General features: G+C 43.2%; 1 protein-coding gene across 6 annotated transcripts in view; it reads right to left on the minus strand.

The window, feature by feature from the left end:
* Nucleotides 1-18,288, minus strand: part of UBR4 (ubiquitin protein ligase E3 component n-recognin 4) — a 121,582-nt gene extending 103,294 nt beyond the window's left edge. For all 6 annotated transcript variants that reach the window (XR_002830557.1, XR_002830558.1, XM_006093985.3 and 3 more), the window contains exons 1-11: nt 18,089-18,288; nt 9,922-10,019; nt 7,994-8,097; nt 7,083-7,212; nt 6,829-6,968; nt 6,002-6,104; nt 5,741-5,882; nt 5,465-5,589; nt 2,586-2,710; nt 1,954-2,013; nt 1,612-1,802 (exon numbers count right to left, since the gene is read on the minus strand). Coding sequence is in view for 4 of the 6 variants with exons in the window: in XM_006093985.3 (XP_006094047.1) it covers nt 1,612-1,802; nt 1,954-2,013; nt 2,586-2,710; nt 5,465-5,589; nt 5,741-5,882; nt 6,002-6,104; nt 6,829-6,968; nt 7,083-7,212; nt 7,994-8,097; nt 9,922-10,019; nt 18,089-18,264 (1,394 nt within the window). In the remaining 2 variants the exon portion in view is untranslated. The remainder of the gene's footprint in view (nt 1-1,611; nt 1,803-1,953; nt 2,014-2,585; nt 2,711-5,464; nt 5,590-5,740; nt 5,883-6,001; nt 6,105-6,828; nt 6,969-7,082; nt 7,213-7,993; nt 8,098-9,921; nt 10,020-18,088) is intronic.
* Between the last annotated feature and the right edge of the window lie 230 nt (nt 18,289-18,518).

An 18,518-nucleotide genomic window follows, 5' to 3' on the forward strand; every position in this document is an offset into this window, starting at 1 on the left:
CATAACCTCCCCATTGGCCCTGCAATGGAGTGTGACAGGGTGCAGCCGCCCAACCCCCTGATCTGCCCTGCTCTGTGTGTGACAGGGGGCGGTGCCCAAACTCCCCTATCGGCCCTACTCTGTGAGTGACGGGGGGAGCTCCTCAACCCCCTGATAGGCCCTGCTCTGTGAGTGACAGGGGGGAGCTCCTCAACCCCCTGATCGGCCCTGCTCTGTGTGACAGGGGGGAGCTCCTCAACCCACTGATCGGCCCTGCTCTGTGTGTGACAGGGTACGGAGCCCCAACCCCCTGATCGGCCCTGCTCTGTGCGTGACAGGGGGTGGCGCCGCAACTTCCCTATCGACCCTGCCTTGAGTGTGACAGGGGGCTGTGCCCCAACCCCCCAATCGGCTGTACCCTGAGCGTGACTAGGGGTGGCATCGCAACCTCCTGATCCGCCCTGCTCTGTGCATGACAGGGGGCAGCGCCCAAACTCCCCAATCGGCCCTGCTCTGAGCCCAACCAGGGGCTGCACCTAGGGATTGGGCCTGCCCTCTGCCACCTGGGAGCAGGCCTAAGCCAGCAGGTCATTATCTCATGAGGGCACAGGATGAGCTGAGGGACCCCCTCTCCTCCCCCCCTCCCCCAGTGCACAAATTTTTGTGCACCGAGCCTCTAGTTCATATATAATAATCTATTATGAACTTAGTATATTTGTTCTCTGTCGTTCCAGTTAGAAAATAAACTCTACCCTGGTCGGTTCTTCTCAGTGGTTAGAGCATCAGCCTGTGGACCAAAGGGTCTCAAATCCAATTGCTGGTCAATGGCACATTGGGTTGCAGGTTCAATCCTAGCTCCAGTCGGGGCATGTGCAGGGGGCAATCAATGACGTGTCTCACGTTGATGTTTCTCTCCGCCCCCCCCCCCTCACACACACACACACACACACACACACCCTCCCTTCCAACCTCTCTAAAATTCAATGGAAAAAATATCCTCGGGTGAGGATTAACAACAACAAAAAGAAAGAAACTCCACAAAGGCAAGGACATTGCTTTGATTGTGCTACAGCCTCAAGGCCTGAATAGAACCTACCTAGTACATTGTTGGGACAGAATGAATAAATACAATCCAGAAATGCCTAGACTTAGAAAACAAAACCCTGAACAGCACAGAAGCCATCTCTTCTTTCCTACCAAGCAGGGCTTAATGCCCAGATTTCTTCAAAACAGTAGCAAGTATTTTAGGAAGCAAGCCAGAAGGACATAACAAAATCCTCGCTTTTATAGGTAAACATGCAAGTTGAGTCATCACCTTCACATCAACCAAACCCATCATACAAAAGCACTTTTTTCCTGATTTGAACCTCGAAAAATCCTAAAATATATGTTACATAGATATTTTCTCCTTACAGATGAGGAAACAAGATCAGAGAAAAATGAGTCCACTGCCACCAAAATCATACAGCTATGACGTAGAGATAGCAGATTATGATCATTAGCTTAGTTGTTAAATTCAACTGGGTATGGAGGCAAATTTTTCTGGGTGTGGAGATTAGAAGAGTTAAACTAGCCCCCATCAACAGAAAATGTCAGGGAAACAAAACAAAACAAGGCAGGAGTGACACATACCCTTTTCCAGGCCCCAGTTTCGGAGAGCCCACGCCCTCTTTGGTACGAGAAAGGATGTCTCTGACTCGGAGGGCAGCCAGTGGGTCTTTCTCTTTCCCCTTATCAGCCAAGGCAGTAGGACTGAGGTTCAATATGAGGAAAAGGCTGTTTAACAAGCACCAGGCACCGAGCAACTGGAAGTTCTGATAGTGCTGTTGAAAAAGGTATAAAAGGTAATTTTAAATAAATAAATAAGAAAAAGGCAGAAAAGAAAGATATGAACATTGATTTCTTATAGGCTACAAGACAGGAACACATCTTAGACGCTACAGGAGTAGAATGTAGCAGAGATGTGCTTCTTACCTCACCACCAGCCCGGCGAGAATTGCAGATTGCTTGTCCAATCATGTCATAAATTTCAAGCTGTCCAACATACACAAACATACACAAAAATTTGAGCAAGCTGACATATTTCATTATACATGCTAAATCCTATCTCGATTAATTCAGCTTCGAGAGTTAAATATCCTCAAGTCACTTTCCAATGACACAATTGCATCACACCTTCCTTCATCTTCACACGGCATTGGCTCCCTCAGCTCACATCACCTCAGAGGTGTTCCCTCCACCCAATCTAAAGCAACACACCCAGGCCCAACATATCCAGATTGCTTTCTAACACATTTATTCATCCTATACACTTATCATTATTGGAAATTATCTTGTGTATTGTATGTCTCCACTAAAAGTACACTGACACATAGTAAGCCCTCAGATATATATGCTGATTGGATGACTCATCTTTTAAGGTCCACTGCCACCACAACATGGCAGTGTTTTCTATAGGGTCAACCAATCTGCCAAATAAACAAACTGAATGCCTACCTCTTAGACCTAGAGTACCCCATGGCTTTTCCTCTACCAAGGAAGAAAGGAACTGGCCATAGTCTCTCATTTGAACAGTCAAGGCACCGTATCCCCAGAGGGTGACTTACACATTTCTGGACAATCGTAGCTGCATCACTCTCATAGTCGTCTTCTTTGGAGCTCGTGGACCCTGTCCGCACTTGCTGAGCACTGCCCACATGAAGGATGGCCATACAGGTTGCCACACTCACACCTGAAAAAAGAAAGATGCACAGATTCCAATCATGGCATGGTCCGAAGAATCTACCAAAGCTGAAACAAAAAACCCACTCACAAGCAATTCAGTGATTTGATTACTGAAAGTAATTATTAGTGATCTGAGAATCCAGCTTCGTTGTGCAGAATAGACTGCAGGGTCATTAGACAAAAAGGAGGCAATCATACTCCAAGGGTATTTACCTAAATGAGCGGAAAAACTGTCCACGCAAAAACCTGCATACATAAATTTATTGTATCTTTTACTCATAATCGCCAAGAAATAGAAGCAATCAAGATGTCCTTCAGAGGGTGAATGAATAAACAAACTGTGGTACATATACAAGGAATATTATTCAGCAATAAAGAGATGAGCTAAAAAGCCACAAAAAGACATGGAAGAAACTTAAATGCATATTCTAAGGGAAAAAAACAATCTGAAAAGATTACATACTATATGATTCTAACTATATGACAATCTGGAAAAGGTAAAACTAAGAAGACAATAAAAACATCAGTGGTTACTAGAGGTTGGGGATGAGGATAAGGAAGAGGCAACAGTATACTAGATGAAGTATGGGGGATTTTTAGAGCAAGGAAACTATTCTATATGATACAATGATTATGAATACATAATATTATGCATCTGTAAAAACACACATAGCTGTACAACACAAAAAGGAAACCCTAATCTAAACTATGAACGTCAGTTAATAATAATATATCAATACTGGTGCCTCAATCATAACAAATGTATCATATTAATGCAATGTTAATAAGAGAAAGTATGTGGGGGAGTGAAGGTATATGGAAACTATACAATCTGCTCAATTTTTCTGTAAACCTGAAACTGCTTTAAAAATAGAATTTATTGCCCTGGCCGGTGTGGCTCAGTTAGTTGGTCATTATCCTGTGCATCAAAATGTTGCTGGTTCGAGCAACAGAGGGCACATGCCCAGATTGTAGGCTTAATCCCTGGTAGGGGGGTGCAAGAGGCAGCCAATCAACATTTTGCTCTCACACTGATGTTTCTCTCTCTCTCCCTCTCCCTTACTTTCTATCTAAAAATCAATTTAAAAAATATTTTAAAAAATAAATAAAATCTGTTAATTTTAAAATATATTTTTAATGATTTTTATTATTATTTTAAGATTCTGGGAAAAAATCCCACATTGTTTTTCTGGAAGGCATCAAGGACAAATTTCCTTCTTTAAATCTAACCCCAAGTGATCAAATTTCAACAACAAACCAAATCTGGGATCTTTCATCCAACTAGAATTTTTAAAGAATCTTTAATCCTTACTAACTAAACACACTGAGATCCATGTGATATTCAAGAAATTTCCTGAAAATTGAAATTAATAAACCCCAAATTTAAAACTGCAAAGATCAGCGGTAGAGGACTAGCATATAAATACTGGAAGTGGGCTTGGAGAGACTGCACAATCACATGCATCCTTAGCTTTCTACTCCCACTGCTGCTGCTCTAGCTCAGGCCATTAGTGTGTTCTTACCTGAGTGACTGCAAATTCCCTCTAACAGATCCTCCTGCCTCTACTATTTCCCCACACCAAAATATCCTGCATACTACTGCTTGAATGTTCTTCCTAAAATATAGCTCAGATCATAGCACCTTTCAAAATCTTTAATGGTCTCTACTGTTAGAGGATGTGGTCCAAATGACTTAGACTGCATTCCTAAGCCCTCTGGGATTGGGGCCTACTTTCTTGGAAGCTGTAACATTCACTAACACACACACACACACACACACACACACACACACACACACACACACACACCAGTATGTTCCCCAAGGTCTTGGTCCTGCTTTTACCTCTGCCTAGGGATAGCCAAGCTAAAATCCTGCGTGCCCTACAAGATGCATCAACAGAACTTAATTCCTTCATGACTACTGCCTTCCTTAGTGGAAGTGCATTTAACGTTAGATTCCTATTTGAACAGGGATGTTCAACATAAGCTGTTCAGAGAATGTAGAAAGGTGACCAACTTCAGTAATTTCTTTGTGCCCCCAAAGTCAGACTTCCTAGACTGTTCAAATCCTCACTTACAGAACCAAGTAAACATCAGAAACGGTTATACCTTCCAAGACATTCCAGGATTATGATAGTTAAAAAGTCATGGTAACAATAACTTAAGAGAGTAAACACCAGCTGCCAGGCCCCACTCTCAAGGCAGTGTGATCAAGAGGAAGGGGATTTTGTGGAAGCATGAAGAATAATATTCATCATATTTACCAATATAAACAGATACCACCTGTTCTACAAAGCCTTCCTCAAACCTGCTCCCACAGCAACACTCAACCGCTCCCTTCTTTGGGTGACCCTAATATACTATACTTCTCTTATTGCCTTTAGCATCTCCTATTTTATATTATGCTATGTGGTTCTATCTGCTCTCCACTTTGGGGTATAGGTTCCTTGAGGGCAGGAATTACAGATTACTTACCTCAATACCCCAATAGCACTGGCATTTTGCTTTTCATACAGTAGACATTACCTGCACACACCATAAAACCAAATATGCACATAACACAAGGCTAGCTGTTAGTCAATAGGACAACCTACAAGATTCCTATTGAGACCTCATTTCACCTAGAAAGGATATGAGATGATCCCTGTGGGAAGGAAGGAAGCAAAGGTAAAGGGGGATAGTGTACTTAGAAAGATCTCATGGTTTCTGGAAAGTATGCCTGTGTTTGACTAAGAAAGTGAGATCAGACATAACTTCTCACCTGCATATAGACAACTTAGGCTGAGGACTGTCACATCTTGCAGACGAGAAGGATTGAGAGGTTCCAACACAGGTAGAGAAAGGGTATCCAATGCCATGGTTACATCGATCACCAGTGAATGAAAACTGGAATGTAATAGAAAAGATGAACAAAAGTGTCTCTTTGAATCGCTTGCTTCTATAATCTAAGAGTAGGCATGCCATAAAAACTACCCAGTTTCTCTCTTTTTAAGAACAGCATTCGACTGTAAAGTACATGTCCCCTGGAGCACCTTACCCATTACGAACAGCAGTGGCATCTGCTACTGTTGCGGGCATGATAAAGAAGGAATTTGCCAGCACTGCATCTTGAAACCGGTTGATGTAGCGTAGAAAATATGGCAGGTTCAAACAGACACGCAGTAGTTTCTCTGAGCCACCTGAATTAATGAAAAGGTTCGACCTTACAAACAAGCTTCTGTCTGCTCTTGGATTATTTTCCACTCAAGGAATATTTGAAAGCAGAGAAGCCAGTAGAGGAACCAATTAAGTGTCTTACCAAGCTCTTGAAGACTAGCCACATTCTGAGCTATGAACACATTCTTGGTTTTGATTGCAGAGGCTTGGTCTGTGGATGACTGCTCATCGTTTTCTCCTTCCACCTGAAGAGAAACAAAGGATGAGAAAAGCCTATCAAGATACGATCATCTGTTGACTGTTGCCCTGGAGTTCAGAACCGAACCAACTGTCCATACTAAGTAGCAACTTCATGGACACTCTTCAGACTCCCAGTTAATGAGAAGAGATTCCTCTCTAATGTTGGGGGAAATACAAGTCATTTCCTAAAAAGGAGGGGGAAAATATATAGCTTTAATATATTTTATATATCCTGCAACTACTATAGAGTGATGCCTTTCACAGAAAACATGCTTTACATTTGTTTATTCACATTGAGAAATGTTAGAAAATGGTCACAAAAATAATAATAACTGTGGACAGAGAAGTTGGGGTGAGTTTTACTTTTTTTGTTGTTGTTGTTGTTAATCCTCACCCGAGGATACCTTTTCCATTGATTTTTAAAGAGAATGGAAGGGAGGGAGGGGGAGAGAAACATCAGTATGAGAGAGATACATCGACTGGCTGCCTCCTGCACATGCCCAGACCAGTGCTAGGGATTGAACCCACAACCCAGGCCCTTCGGTGTGGGTAGATGCTCTAACCATTTAGCACACTAGCCAGGCCTTACTTTTCTTTTTGATTTGTATTCTTCAATTTTTTTCTACCACAGGCATGTATATCATTTTATATCAGAAATATAAAATATGTTTGTTACTTATTTTTCTAGTATTATCATCTTAATAAGGACATTTGACTGAAGTAACTCACCGGAGTCTGTGGGCCTACGGGCGGTGATGCTATAGTTCTAGGGTTGAAAACTGATGTCAGCTGGTTCAAAAAATTCATCTGTACCTCCTTCTGCCTCAGCTCTGGGCTTACTGGTGAGGCCAGCTCTTTCTGATCTTCCACTGTGAAATACAAAAACAAAAAGAGAGATGAGGAGAGTGCCCTTAGAAAGCAAAACCGGAAAAAGCAGGCCAGGGAAGTGGCCAAGTTACCAGGCCTGGCAAAGGAACACTCACCATCTGAGAGTGTCTTCACCGTTTGTGGCAGCTTGGCAGATTTCATCATTGCTGTAAACGTGATAATCTCAGTTCTGTCTAATCGGCTACAGCCAGTGCACAGGCCCTTGATGAGGAGAATCAAGTGTTTCTGGAAAACAAATTCAAATATGTCTTTTAGAAGATCCTACACTTTTGAGACTTCTAACTGGCATGGGACCAAATTTAGATTCCTACCAAGAACTGCAATCGGGTAAAAACACTAAAGCAGAGACCACAAGTTAATGGCCCTCTGACTGTATCTGGCTTGCAGGTTTGCCCTACATTTCTCACAAAGTTATTGGTTTTTAATTTGAAGTTTATACTAACTTTTTAAAACATGGAAGGTTTAACGTACAAATCCAGATTTCTTATCTCTCTCAATAATTCACAAGATATAGCAATGAGCCTCTGAGTCTCCGTTACTACATGACAACAGTGAGCTGGAGCCAAATAGTGATTGGGCCCTTTATAGCTGGGTCATGCACCCATCTCGACTACATGCTTTACTCATTTTATGTTACTTACCTGGCCCTGTAGACATGTAACTGGAATCCTTGAAAAAGCCTCTGCAGCCCTTTTTACCACAGATTAGAACACCACAGCCCCAGTTCAGCCCACTGCCTGTTTCTGTACATAAAGTTCACTGGACCACAGTAATGCTCATGCATTTACGTAGTGTCTGTGTCTGACTTCACACCACAAAGGCAGAGCTTGGAAAGGCAGAGACTAGTTGCAACAAGGACTGGATGGTCAAGAAATTATTTGCTATCTGGCCTATTACAGAAAAAGTTTATCAACCCCTGCTCTATGCCACCCCTTCTCCATCATTCCACTAGCCAATCACAATCCTACCTCAGAATAAGAGCCAGAGATGAGCCCATCACTCTCACCTGGGACACAGCACAAGCCTCATCTGGATTCTCCAGGCGTAGGAGAGAAAACTCAATCAGGACTTTACAGGCTGCTGCCACCGACTGAAGTTGGTTCCGGGGAACTGAGAAAGTAATAAGCTTTTCTTAACCTCAAATTTCTGTAACTCACTTCAGCCTCACAGTCAATATATCAAACAAAACATTTATTGAGCTCCATATATCCAACATTTCCAATATTTCCATGATAATAATTGTTCAGAACCAACAACCCAAGGGGGCACAAGAGCATCTTGGCATTGAAAACCATCAATTGCTTACAAATCAACTTACCTTATATTTACTAGAAATGAAGATAATTATAATAAGAAATACACTACCTGGTTTGGCTCAATGGATAGAGCATCAGCCTGCGGACTTTAGGGTCCCAGGTTCGATTCCGGTTTTTTGCTTTGAGTTGCGAGCTAAAATTCGGGTTACGAGCCAGCTTCAGATACCCCACCGCTAGTTGGCGCAGTGAACGTCACAGTGAACGCCACAACATCAGCCCAGCATCACGTGTCTCACTCGTTCACTTCTTGATTTGACATACGAGTAATTTGAGTTACGAGCTCCGTCACGGAACGAATTAAACTCGTAAGTCAAGGCCCCACTATACATCATTGTAAGCACCAAGAACTGCAAGTATATTAACTAGTCCTTAAACCAATTCTCTGAGGTTGGTATTATTGTTATCTGCTCTCCCTCCTTTTTTTTTTTTTTTTTTTTTAACAGATAACCATAGAGAGGTTAAATGGCTTGCCCACAGTCACACAGCCAGAGTCAAATTCAGGAAGTCTGGCTCTAGAGTTCACGTCCTTAGCCACAAAACTATACTACCTCTTTTTCCCCATAGATTCTAAATGCCTTTTTGCAAGGGGCTCCCTATACAAAGTTCCTTCAAGTTAAAAGTAATTTTTTCACCAGTAGCCAGTGCCTATAGTAAACCGCATTGGACACTAAAAGATTATTCAGCAACCCTGGAACTTCCTTTCATTTTACTTGCTTAGAATCTATTTAAGTAAACAAATGTTACAATTTTTCAGAACTATATGAGTTAGAATTTTCATTAAAAATCTGAAAATGCAAAAATCCAGAAATAGTGAAAAATAAGAGCTTGGTCACTTTTTGAGTAGAAAAATTTAGAAGATAGAGACTTGAAGTAGAAATCTTTCAAATACCAGAGGACACAAAAGGAGAATCCTCTTTCTCACCAAAACCAAGTATGGAATAGAGCCTTAGTTACTGGCTGCCAACCCCAAGTTGAGACCCACCTATCCCCCTAACCACCCCAGAAATGAACACACTAGTAAGTGCATTTATGAAGTCAAAAAAATGCTTCTGATTACGAAGGTAAAGAAGGTAAACTTAATGGGATATGAACAGGTGTCCAAAGAAAGTAGTTCTTAAATCCCTCTTGGTTGGTCTAGGTCAGCCGTGGGCAAACTACGGCAACTACGGCCCTCGGGCTGGATCCAGCCTGTTTGAAATGAATAAAACTAAAAAAAAAAAAGACCGTACCCTTTTATGTAATGATGTTTACTTTGAATTTATATTAGTTCATACAAACACTTCATCCATGCTTTTGTTCCGGCCCTCCGGTCCAGTTTAAGAACCCATTGTGGCCCTCGAGTCAAAAAGTTTGCCCACCCCTGGTCTAGGTAAAGAACTTGCAGAGCCTGATCACACCGACAGTTGCAAGCTTTACTTAACGTCAAACTTCTGTAACTCACTTCAGCCTCACAGTCAATATATCAAACAACACATGTACTGAATGAACTCTTGGGTGAACAGGTCAAAAGTGCTAAAATACAGACTTCATTAAAACTTGTTCAGGCACCCTCGCAGGAGGACACACAACCCCCTACTCACAAGCCCTCAGGAGAGAGTGACAAGAGTGGAATACTTACTGAGGCTGCAAACCGTTGTAATATAGTGTGTAGAAAGTGCAACAAAAGATGAGTAGAATGGCTCATACTGCTTCTCATGGTGCAGGATTTCTGATTCACTACAAAGAAAATAATTTGGCCAAGATTTATTTAGTGCTTACCATATGCCAGATACCCTACCCATTCATTTATAGGTATTATCTTACTTAATTCTTATAGCAACTTTACTTGGAAGGCACTGTTATCATCCCTACATTCAAGACTGAGAATGTGAAGCTTAGAGAATTAAAATTAAGTACCTGTTCAAGGTATCTGGTTTAGTGAATGGCAAAGGCTAAAGGAAATTCAAGTAAAAACATAACAGGATACCATTTTGTCCTATATTACTGATTGGCAAAGACCAAAATCAAGTAATATCATGTACTTGCCAAAAGGGGTAGCCCAAAGCCCTTAAAATACTGTTCGTGGTAAGACAGATTACAGTGATCCCTTATGAAGACCAAACAAGACTAGTCCATATGCAATAACTTTATAAACAATCAGTAACTCAAGGGAGGAAATAATCTAATTGTTGCCCAAACCTAAAATTCACTAGGTACCAGAGTTCTCCTTGACCCCACTCCTTTCCTGGTAGAATACAGCTAGATCACAACAAATTCGGTGATTTTTTTTTTTTAATCCTCACCTGAGGATATGCTTTTTACTGATTTTGAGAGAAAGAAACATCTATGTGAGAGAAATATCGACTGGTTACCTCCTGTACGTGCCTCAACCAGGGATCGAACCTACAACCTGGGTATGTGCCCTGCCCGGGAATTGAATCCACAATCCTTTGGTGTACGAATGATGTTCCAAGCAACTAAGCCACCAGGCCAGGGCACAGATTCGGTGATTTTTAATCACATCCCTGATCTTTGGCTGAAGAAATGCCCTCTTCAGTGAAAGTCTAGAGCCCAACTAGGTCTAAAGGCTGGATACATTTATGTCATTCTCTCTTTCAAATCAGATGCTAATCCACAATCCATGAAACAAGAAGGCAAAAGACTAAACTGTATTTTATTAACAAGCAGAGCAATGTGGTTACATAGTTTCCTCAATGAGTTAATTCTCTAACCACAAGTATCAGCCTAGGAAGGGAAATGTAAACAGTAAGGATTCTACCCACATGCCAAAGCAACACAGAAGCCAAAAAGCCAAGCTCAAGATTCAGAAGGTGCCAATGTGAATGATGAACTACCTCAAATAGCACTTAAGAGTCTGGCATTGCAAACATTTTGCTATTTGGGGATTTATCATGGATAAATGGGTACTTATCAAAGATCAGTTACTTATCTTGTAACAACTCCTTCACCAAGAAAAAATATTTATGGAACACATGATGTACAAGGACCTTCCTGCCCACCAACGATCATTTCTCCTTATTTGTCAGGTTAACAAAAAGGAGGAAACAAAAACCTTTAAACCAAGTAGCAAAGTTCCTAGTGACCATCACATTAATAAGGGACATACCACATTCATCAGAAAACTCCCTGCTAAATCCCCTTACTTCTACATTTACTTAGTTGTTCCTTCACTTCCATCCTTATGCTTTCTTATTCATTGTTCTAAAGTTTTTCCACCCCATAATTTGGTGTATTTTACTGAGTTGTTAATCTTCTCTGCTTTATTTCAAAACTTCAGAGTTGCTTACCCCCATGTTTTCTGTTGAATAGGTTTATCAAAACTCGGCCACTCAAAGGATGAACTTACTCTGTTTTCACTCCCAGTCAATGAAACAGGTGCAAAATATATGAATAAACTCAAAATATATGAATAAACTCATTTAATTACCTGGTTCAATGTTGCCTCAATATGATTTAACAAACCCTATTCCTGCCCTAGAAAACACAATTGCCTTATTCCAATAAAGAAACAAGAACGCACTTTGCACCTCCTAGCAGTGGGCAAGAAGACACCTGATGGGCGGTGTTGCAGACATACAGTCCTTAGTTCATCCTAGCTTGATGCCTGTGTTGGTGGCCAGAGCTGTTTCATGCCTGGAGCACTTTTTTAAAAATAAATAAATAAATAAATAAATAAATAAATAAGAATGCACTTTGGGGGAAAGATGGACACTAGCATAGGAGGGGGAAAAATGGAGCAGTCTTGAGCTCCACTTATAATTTGCTTAGGGCAAATTAAGGATAAACCTGAGGAAATTAGTTTTCAAACCACTTGAAGGAAGGAATAGACATGTGGTCAATAACAATGTCATATCTCTTGACTTTAAAGAAACAAGTATGTATGAGTCACCTAATAACGATGAGCTGCCACACTTCCTGACCCCATCCGCATTCCCTAAGAACCTGATGGCTAGCAGAGAATGGAAAGAAATGAAAAAAAAATAAAAATGGAATAAGGGACAAGAAGTTAGGTAGGAAGGGGAAGGATGAAGAAATTGGAGACAGATCTGACACAGAGGGAGAAAAATAAAGAGACTTAAAAATTCTTTCCTCTGGGCAGTCAGGCTATCTTCCTCAAACATCTGATCTGCTTCTTCTAACTTTGCAACAGCACCACTGACACACTGCTGCAAGACGGGGTGTTCATATTCCACACAAAATAAATGTGATGCAGAGTACAGAGGGGAACAGCAGCTAAGCAGCCAGGTCAGAGAAATCCACTTCGACATGTAAATAAAAAGAACTGGAAGGGTCTGGATATGTCTAGCTTTTTTTTAGGAAGAGGTAGAAATCTGAGAGGGCAAAATAAAAGATGAAGGATTCACCTCCCTTCTCCCTCTTAGATTACATACTTTTCAAATCTTTTGGGGGAACTTTGGAAACTCCACTAACCCCTTTTACCTCATCAGAATCATAAACTCCAAGTATAGAATCCGTTGTTTACTTGTTTCATGATACAATCATGAAACAAATAAGCATAATGAATCCATTAATGAATTATATTTTAAAATAGCGTATGTTTATTGAACATCTGCTCTATGCCACATTTAATACATATTAACCAAAGAACTGGAAGCTTTCAGATATGTCCCTCACATTCTTGACAAACCTGGGATGAATGTGACACTAAGACAGGGAACATTAACTAGTACCAGAACTAATTTCACAGTGATACTCTATCAGTTGGTGGTGGGCTTTTTTTCTATAGTCAATCACAAACATATGTCCGATAGCATATAAATGCAAAAGAGCATGGCATTAGCATCCCTCTCTCCCTTTCAAGATCTTTAGGAAATGGCCCTCACTGGTTTGGCTCAGTGGATACAGCGTCGGCCTGCAGACTGAAGGGTCCTGGGTTCCGGTCAAGGGCACATGCCCAGGTTGCAGGCTCAATCCCCAGTAGGGGGCGTGCAGGAAGCAACCGATAAATGATTCTCTCTCATCATTGGTGTCTCTATCTCTCTCTCCCTCTCCCTTCCTCTCTGAAATCAATAAAAATACATTAAAAAAAGATTTTTAGGAAATGACTCTGCATTATCTAATGAGGCTATTGCAACAGCTTCTGCCTTCCCAAGTAGGTCTCTCTGGCTGAAATTTTATCAAATAACTGGGAGGCAGAGACTCAAAGAGGCTTATCACTAGGGAGGCCAGGACAGCCTAAGAAGGACTGGCTCAAAGGAAAGAGGCAATTTCTTTTTGTAATCAACAAAGAGTCCATCAAATTGTTCAGAGACAGCCATGCTCACCACCATATCTTGCACGAAGTTAAGAAAGGATATTTTTTTATAGTACCTTAAAACATAAGGCTACATTCAGCAATTATATTAATTCCACAGGTAACATGTGCTCCATTAAGACTTTCAGTCTTTACTACTAAAAGACATGCTAGCCACAGACAGTAGAAATAAAAATAACTCCCCTTTCTGGGGGAGCGGGTGCAAGCTAGAAGGGGTCAATGGGGGATAAAGAGGAACATCTGTAATACTTTCAACCATAAAGATATTAAAAATAGCCTTAACCAATTTGGCTCAGTGGATAGTGCGTTGGCCTGTGGACTGAAGGGTCCCAAGTTCGATTCCGGTCAAGGGCATGTACCTTGGTTGCGGGCACATCCCCAGTAGGGGGTGTGCAGGAGTCAGCTGAGCTGATCGATGTTTCTCTCTCATGGATGTTTCTAACTATCTCTCTCTCCCTTCCTCTCTGTAAAAAATAAATGTATTTTTTAAAAAGATATTAAAAATAACTCCCCTTTAAAGTAAACTCAGATTACCTTTTTCTTTTAAATATCCAATGACACTTTCGAAAGTACCTTCCCAGTTTATTCATGCTAATCCATTCCTCCTTTGTTTCCTTAGTTTGGTTACCAAGCCAAATATAACAGGGTCTGGACCTAGGAATTTTTCCTTAACTACCTTTTCTTCTAATCCAGAGGTCAATTCCAACTATAAAAGTATGAAAGAACAGGGGCAGAAAGCAGAATAGTAGGGTACTGAGCAGTCTCTTAAGACATTTGTCATCATCCCCAATAGTCAGAAAAGGAGGAATTCAATGGGTTAATAGGCTGCCAGATAGAAAGTAAGAGCTGGCATGATGGAACCAGGACATCAGAAAGGGAAACAGAAAGTAGCCAGATTGCAACAGAAAAATAGAAGATCCCTGGAGGCAAGGAAGAAAAGCATAGCAGGCAGACCAGGAAAAAACCCACAGGAGCTGCAGAAGATGAAAGCGGAACCACAGAAGTAAAGCAGCAGCCTGGGCACCTAAGCAAGCCCCCCCCAGCACCTGCACAGCACGGGCTCCGATCTGGTCCTATACTCAGTGGCCACAACTTGACATTCAAGAAATACTTCCATCGTTCTGACACCCTCATTTCATTTTTTTGAAAGGCAAATAAAACTTGAGAAACACAATACTGACAGCACAGTACTAATTTTTGTGCTCCAAATCAGGGGTTGGCAAACTATGGCCTGCAGGCCAAATTCAGCCAATAGCCTGTTTATACAGTCCACATTTAAGCATGGTTTTTGTGGCCCTAGCCAGTTTAGCTCAGTGGATAGGGCATCAGCCTGTGGACTGAAGGGTCCCAGGCTCAATTCCGCTCAAGGACATATGCCCCATTGCGGGCTCAATCCCCAGTAGGGGGCATGCAGGAAGCAGCTGATCAATGATTCTCTCTTATCATTGATGTTTCTCTCTCCCTCTCCCTTCCTCTCTGAAATCAATAATATACATCCTATGTAATAAAAGGGTAATATGCAAATCGACCAAACAGGGGAACAGAATGAGGGGTTGCTATGACGTGCACTAACTACCAGGAGACAGACACTCAACGCAGGAGCTGCCCCCTGGTGGTCAGTGCGCTCCCACAGGGGGATCGCAGCTCAGCCAGAAGCCAGGCTCATGGCTGGCGAGTGCAGTGCTGGTGGCCAGAGCCTCTCCATGGCAGTGCTAAGGATGTCCAACTGCCAGCTTAGGCCTGTGGAGAGGGGACCTAAGCCCTCAGTTGGACATCCCCTGAGGACTCCCAGACTGCAAGAGGGCGCAGGCCAGGCTGAGGGACCCCACCCCCCAGCCACTGGGCCTCTAGTATATACATAAAAGGAATGGTTTTTGTGGAATCTAATGAGCAAAATAAACTAAGAAAAAAATAGAAACAGACTAATAAATATAGAGAACAGACTAACAGCTGTCAGAGAGGAGGCGAGATGGGGAGCTGGGTGAAAAAGATGAGGGGATTAAGCAAAATACAACAACAATACTCATAGTCCACAGACAACAGTGTGGTGATTACCAGAGGGAAAGGGAGGTGAGGGGAAATAGAAGAGGGTAAAGGAGGGATAAATGGTGATGGAAGGAGACTTGACTTTGGTAGTGAACACACACTACAGTATACAGATGATGTTTTATAAAATCGTACACTTGAAATCTATATAACTTTATTAATCAATGTCACCCCAATGAGCTCAATCCAAATTTTTTTTAAAGCATGGTTTTGACATTTATTAATGGCTGAAGAAAATCAAAAGAATAACATTTTATAACATGAAATTCACACTGTGGTGACCACAAGTAAGATTTGGGAACACCGCCACGCCGCCCATTAGGGGGCCAAATTGACTAGTCTATAAGTAGACTATATGGCTTGCAAATGTCTGACTCCTTAAGAAAAAGTGTGCCAACCTCTGCTCTGCACCAAACTGAACACTGAATATGGTTAGTTGTTTTTAACTACAAGAACTTGTAAGCCAGATGTTTCTTTTGGAAATTTTTCTTAAGATCACATTCTTCTCATAAAGTCTGAAGAGGACACATAGGCTTTCAAAGTTAACTGAGCCACAAAAATCAGAACAAAGACTTTGAGGCTCTTGCCTTCCAATAAAAGTTTGTTACTAAACAGCCATCAGTTTGGACCTCTTTTCTAAACCATGAAGGGAGGTCTTATGAGTGTCCACAAACTCAGGCAGCTCTGATTATCGTAGCTAACATAGAATGTAGGAGGGGCCACCATTACTTATGGGGTGAAATTCAAACCCAGTTTGATGCATTTGGTTTTGGCTCCTTCTACAGGTTGGAGGAAGCTGCTTAACTATTATAGTTTTAAAAGGCATGGGCCCATCCCTGGCCAGTTGCTCAGTGGTTAGAGCATCGGCCCAAGGACTGAAGGGTCTCGGGATCAATTCCTGGTCAAGGGCACATACCTAGGTTGCAGGTTTGTTCATTTGATCCCTGACAGGGTCCAGGTGGGAGTGGGAGGCAACCAATCAATGTGTCTCTCTCACATCAATTTTTTTTCTCTCTCTCCCTCCCCTCTCTCTTCCACCCTCTCTGAAAAAAAATCAATGAAAAATAATAATAATAAAAGGCATGGGCCCAGAATAGCAGATGTATGGGAGGGTGTCAACAAATGACTAATAACTTACTCAGCTCACTTACACAAAAACATAAAAGCAAATATTCTTTTAAAAGCATAGCATTGTCCATTATAAGTAACGTGACTGACGACTGACGAGTATAATTCACAAAAAAATACCACTAATCCAAATGTTTCAAACAGTTAAAAAGAGGCTACATAATTTCAGAGCAGTATTTTTGATACTTGTTTACATCTCCAGAACATTCTTGGCTTAATAATTATATAGAAAGATCCAGTCTGTAAAGTTAACTGTGACCAAAACTGTTACCAAACCCAACTATTATTTCATTATAATTTCTTTTTAAAAAGTGCATCCAACGCAACACAAACCTAACAATAAGCACTGTAATAAAATATTTCAAATCATGGCCTTTCCTTTAGTAATAAATAGCAATTTCTAACCTTCTGGGTAACAATTAGATATACTCTTGTTGGCATGAAGCTAAAATGACCCAGTTAGCGACTGCGGGGAGCTGCTGAAGCAAGGAAGGGTTGACTAGAAAAATGAAAAGGAGACTGGCCTTAAAAGCACATCTACCATTTTGCTGATGAAAGACTGCTCCGAGCCAGGTAAGTCCGGCAGAGGCAAGCACCGCCCTCCCATGAACATAACCCTCGCCGTCTCAGAATCTCTGCACACAAGGGCCAACCCATCGACGGGGTCCCCTCCACCTGGAAAGGAGTCTGAAGCCACGTTATTGAGAGAGAACGAGAACACAGAGCCTTTGGGGACATGACCTCTCAGACGCACACACGGAAATGCTCTCGACCCCAGACCGTTATGGCAGACACACACAGTAAGGGCAGCCCTCGACGAAAGCCACCCACGGTCCCCAGTGGCTTCAGGAGCAGAAACAGCACGTGCCCCGGTGACTACAGCCCCTCGGGGAGACCGTTATCCAATTGGGCGGCGGGCCCCCAACTTCAGCCCCGGGCTCCGCTGGGGCCTAGGCGAGGGGCCTGAGTGCCGGCGAGAAATGCAAACTCATCAGCGCTTTGACCTCAGCGCAGGGGGCAGCCCGGGGGACACTCCCCTCCGGGCCAGGTGCATCACGGGGTCACTCACTCACGAACCGGGGCGACCGCTCCCTCCCGAGAGGCCGCCCTCCGAAGTCCTGCTCGGGAGGGAAACTGAGGCACGGATGATTTTCATAGGCTGGTAGAAGGCACCCCGGACAAGCCCACGTCTACCATGGCCGCGGAGCCCCAAAGCCGTGGCTGGGGCGGAGGTCCCCGCGAGGCAGCAGGCGTCCCGGGAAGGGGGTCCAGACGGTCCCGCACGACCTCCCCTCCCCCCTCGCTCCGCCGCCCCGCCGGGGCCGCCGCCCGGTACCTCTCGATGACTGAGGCCACCAGCTGCGGCAACTCCTTCATCTCGAAGGCGGAATAGGACGCGGACAGCAGGGGCCGCACCGCCACCTCCCAGCCCGGGGTCGTGTCCACCCCCGTCGCCGGGTCCCCGGGCGCTGGCGTTGCTGCCGCTGCCTCTTCGCCGCCACTCGTCGCCATCTTCCGTCGTACTCCTGCGGCTCCCTCCGGGGGATTGCCACCGGCCCAGCGCCGCCTCCCGGGAGGGGGCGGAAGTGACGCAATCGGCGCGTCAGACTGCGCGCCGCCGTCGCCGGCCAAAACACGCGACGCGCGGGGACAGCCTGCCTCCGCCCCCACAGGCGGAGCGCGGCGCCCGGGCGGAGAGGCCGGGCTTGCTGCGCCTGCGCCGAACGCAGCACTTCGGGGAGGGCGGGCGCGCAGGAACCTCCGCG

Source organism: Myotis lucifugus, unplaced genomic scaffold (assembly GCF_000147115.1).
Source record: "Myotis lucifugus unplaced genomic scaffold, Myoluc2.0 scaffold_128, whole genome shotgun sequence".
NCBI lineage: Eukaryota > Metazoa > Chordata > Mammalia > Chiroptera > Vespertilionidae > Myotis > Myotis lucifugus.